Below are 4,053 nucleotides of genomic sequence, written 5' to 3'. Positions count from 1 at the left end.
TCTCGGCCTTGAGGAAATAAAAACATTCGAACTCAAACCAGGACCCCGAAAGCAGCTTTGCTTCCCCTTTGTCGCCTCTAGGGTTTGGGGTGTCCTTGGGTCGCCTTGGAGCCTTGCCTGCAGTGAGGTCACCCCAGGCTGTGTTGAGAAAACACTAGCGAAATGCCATGGCAATGAACCGGGCTGTCACCCCCACAGGGCTCAGCAGGAGAGACAGTTCCAGAAAGAGCAACTGGCCGCCAGGGCCAAGAGCACAAACTCGCAAAGCAAGCAAAGGGGATGAGCGGCCCTCAGGCCCCCCGCCGAGCCTCCTCTGGCAATGGAGTTGGCCCCCAGTAGTGAAGTATGCGAACGTACTTCAGGAAGGACAAGACCCCCAGGGCTGAGACAAAGAACGTGGCAGACCTGGGTGCTGATGGCAAATAATCTCCAAGGTTCAGTTTATAAAGCGAATGAAGGAAAGTTCAAAACAGAGTAGACATCATGCCGACATTTATTTTGAAAAAGGGATTTATATAAAAATGTATATTTACTTGTATACGCATAGAATTTTTCTTGAAGGATCCACTGGTGTTAGGGATTACCTCTGGGAAGAAAAACTAGGAATTTAAGTCTTGACTGGGACGGAGACTTAAACTTTTTGAACTGTTTCATTTTTTAAAAATTATATCCATCTATATTACTTCCTAGAAAGTATTCATTAAAAAGAGAAGACTCAATGCCATGCACGGTTGTGTCCACAAACATTTGCTAACATTCCCACCGAGAGATGTTTGTAGTCAAGGATGCACAGTTCCAAAGGCAAATAATAGAATTTTTGGATGCGGATAATAGTTGCTAACCTCTCAGTTTCCGAAGGTTTAGTTTTTATGTATTTAACCACCTAAGTTGTGTGTTTAATCATGTGAAAAAGGAAAAGCTCAGACCAGCCGATGCCTCGGTCCACTCCAGCTGTCACACTTGAACCCTGGCCCTAGTGGTCTGGGTGCTGGTGCCCCCTGGAGGCCCCGGCCCCGGGGTGGCCAGCAGAAGAGCCCACAGCAACAATGGAGCGTCCTGTCCGGCCCCCGCCTCTCGCTGAAACCCCCTTCCATGTTCTGACTCATCTCGGTTTTTCTTTCGTCCGTCTACGGTCCGCATATGAAGCAATTTCTCCACCTAGGAGCCAATATATGCGCTGAGCACCCTGGCAGAGGCCCACTGTCTCTGCTCTTAAGATGCAAGTCCATGCCTGAGGTTCTCGCTCAGGCTCAGCATTAAGATCCAGGGGCCTGGGCCCCAGCCCTGGAGATGTTGGATGGGGGGCTGGGAGGAGGGCAGCATCTGCCTTTTCCACAGTCTCCAGGGACTGCTAGGGGCGGCCAGGACTGAGAATCACAGGAGGGACGAGCATAGTTGTGGGGCTGGTGCACGGGAGTGCGGGAGGGAGTCCGGGGGAGGGTCTCGTGCCCGAGGAGACCACTGGTGTCTGACCGGTGGCAGAGCACAAGTTGGTGGGACTGGCATAGGGAGGCAAGGGCGGCGTGTGCTAAGCCCCCACCCTGGCCTCAGGATGGGGCGTGGAGCGGGAGACCCCTGGGTGCCTCTGGGAGCTCGTATGCTCGCGGTGTGGGGCGAAGTCCGAGCCGGCCGTGTGGGGGTCAGCCGGAGGTGAGGCTGGCCAGGAGGAGTCGGTCGGCTGGGCTCCAGGGGCCATGTGGCCACACCTGGCCAAGGCACTCAGGTGGGCAGGATGGCCTCCTAGGTGGTCGCAGGCCGTTAGGACAGGAACTGAGGGACCCGGAGGACATCTGTTTCGATCACACACATCAGGACTCTGAGGGCCCGAGACAGACGGGGCGGCACGAGGACCTCTGGACTCCGCCGCGAGCTGTGCAGACGCCCCCGAGGACATGCCTCCCTCCCTGGAGCACTGTCAGCGCCTGCTCCTTGACTAGTCTGGGCGGGGCGGGGGGGGCCTTGTACGCATGCGCACCTCGATGCAAACGACAAAGGTACCCTCTGAGCTGACTGACGGATTGTAGAAAGGCACCCCTTTCTCTGGTCTGACTCAGCGCAGCCAGGGTGAGGCTTAGGGGCTGCACATGCGCCCCCACCTGCCCCCCAGCTGAGTGCCCTTGCACAGTACCCCACGCGGCGCCCTGTCCTGGTGCATCGTGTGGCTGGGTGCAGAGCCGCTGTGAACCAGCTGAGGCGGAGACGCAGCGCGAGGCACGCGTAACCCCGCCGGGCTAGTTTGCCGGCCCCGAACCCTCCCTTTCTGCCTTGCGCGTCTTGGAGTCACATCACTAATTTCTGTATATACAACTACGGTTTTGCCTGCATGTGTTTCCTGCGATTCCCTTGCAAAGGCATCTATCTTATGGATGCACGAAGGCTCTGACCTCACCCTTCCTGACCATGGACTTCATGCAGGCACAGCCAAGTGGACCAGAGAAGCCCTTCCCCACGCCAAGCCGAGCGCAGCCTTTCCGGAAGCCCCTGGGATTTCAGAAAGACTGGGGTCCACCCACACAGCTCCCAGCTTCCACACACACAGAGAGACCATTCCCACCTGCCCTGCCTACTCACTCGGCGGGCTCCCAGCAAAGCCCCAGCCGGCCCTCGGTGCTCCGCAGGGCTCATGGTGGGGGTCTGTGAGCTGTCACAGAGGTGGGGAAGGGCCAGCTTGGAGCCATGTGGTCCGGGCTGCGGACCAGCCCTCCCAGCTTCTGGCTCTGTGACCTTTGGTGAGTTGCTTCAGTCCTGCATTGGTTTCCTGTCTGTAACAGACACATTACCCAGGTCACAGGGCTGACCATGAGCCCAATGCTGTTCAGATGCTTTATTTCTCTTAGTCTCTAGTTTTCTTCAGCGTCCCCGGAGGGGGGGGGGGCTGCTTTCATCCCATTTTACAGATGAGGAAACTGAATTCAGAGAGACCGAGCAGCTCGCTGCAGGTCACCCACACCCGTGCGGCCTCAGAGCCCACGCACACACTTCCCCATGCTGCTGCCCTCGGCCCCACGCTGGAGCGTCTACTTCGCTCACCCAGCCTGGGAGGTGAGCCCGGGAGGTCTCCAGGGCCCAGCCCTGCTTCCTGTGCTCTGTTCTCTTCTGGAGCTGGGAGGATGGTTGGGTGATTAGGGGTCACCGAAGGCTCTGCTTGCACCCTCGGCCCAGCCCATCTGATTCCAAGCATCCCTCCTAAATAGATGTTATCCGGGTCTCACTTTAGCAGGAGCAAGTGAAGGCTGGGTCTCCCTGGCAGAAGGACAATCACAAGCAATTACTTAGATGCCCACCAGCATGGACAGAGAGAGTATACTGAGATACGAGGTCGAAGGGAGTTGCTTCCTCTCGTCCCCGTGTGGTTGACAGTGGGCAGGGTCCACCCCACCCAGCTCCTGCCACACTGTAATCCTTACAGCCTTCCTCATGCTTGTTCTCATCTCCACTTCCTTCTGACTTCGTCCTAGACGTCGTGAGCCCCAAGATGTTTGAGGAGCTCAAGAGCCAGCTGGAGACCCTGGCCCAGGAGGTGGCCTTGCTGAAGGAGCAGCAGGCCCTGCAGACAGGTGAGTGCAGACAGCGGCCTTTGGGGGCATAGGTGCACCCAAGAGAGGGGCTCAGGCCAGCAGCCAGCCTGTGGCCTCTGGCCAGCACCAGGGCTCCAGCGGGCTCTGTTAGGCCAGTCCCTGTAGTCCAGGGCACCTGGTTCAGGGAACACTCTCCTCAGCCTTCTTCCTCTCGGGGAGACCCCCTGACACGTATGGAAGTGCAACTGTCCCAAAGGACAAAAGCTCTCCCAAGAATTCATCGTCACTCACTGGAGCCCTGGAGCTCCCTGTGGAGCAGAGGCCGCGGCCCACCCTTAAGGAACTCCCAGGAGACCCCCACTCAGCCAGCCCTCACAGCCCTGGGGGGCACGTCTCCTGGGCCAGCAGCTTAGCTCTCTCTCGATCCCCACAATTATGCCCAGGCAGGATCTATTATCCCCATTTTAAAGATGGGGAAACCGAGGCATAGAGCGGTCCAGTTCCTTGCCACGCTCACCTGGCTGGTTAGTACAGA

At 57.6% G+C, this 4,053-nt stretch overlaps 1 protein-coding gene across 1 annotated transcript in view; it reads left to right on the top strand.

The window, feature by feature from the left end:
- Window positions 1-3,462: 3,462 nt before the first annotated feature.
- The window catches only part of CLEC3B (C-type lectin domain family 3 member B), a 6,300-nt gene continuing 5,709 nt past the window's right edge, over window positions 3,463-4,053 (top strand). The window contains exon 1 of the mRNA XM_023529033.1: window positions 3,463-3,557. Coding sequence (XP_023384801.1) covers window positions 3,476-3,557 — 82 coding nt within the window. The 5' untranslated portion in view covers window positions 3,463-3,475. The remainder of the gene's footprint in view (window positions 3,558-4,053) is intronic.

The sequence above is a fragment of the Pteropus vampyrus genome, unplaced genomic scaffold, assembly GCF_000151845.1.
Source record: "Pteropus vampyrus isolate Shadow unplaced genomic scaffold, Pvam_2.0 Scaffold35, whole genome shotgun sequence".
NCBI classification, from domain to species: Eukaryota; Metazoa; Chordata; class Mammalia; order Chiroptera; family Pteropodidae; genus Pteropus; species Pteropus vampyrus.
The sequence above is the reverse complement of the archived record's forward strand: the minus strand, read 5'-3'. Positions and strand labels throughout refer to the sequence as shown.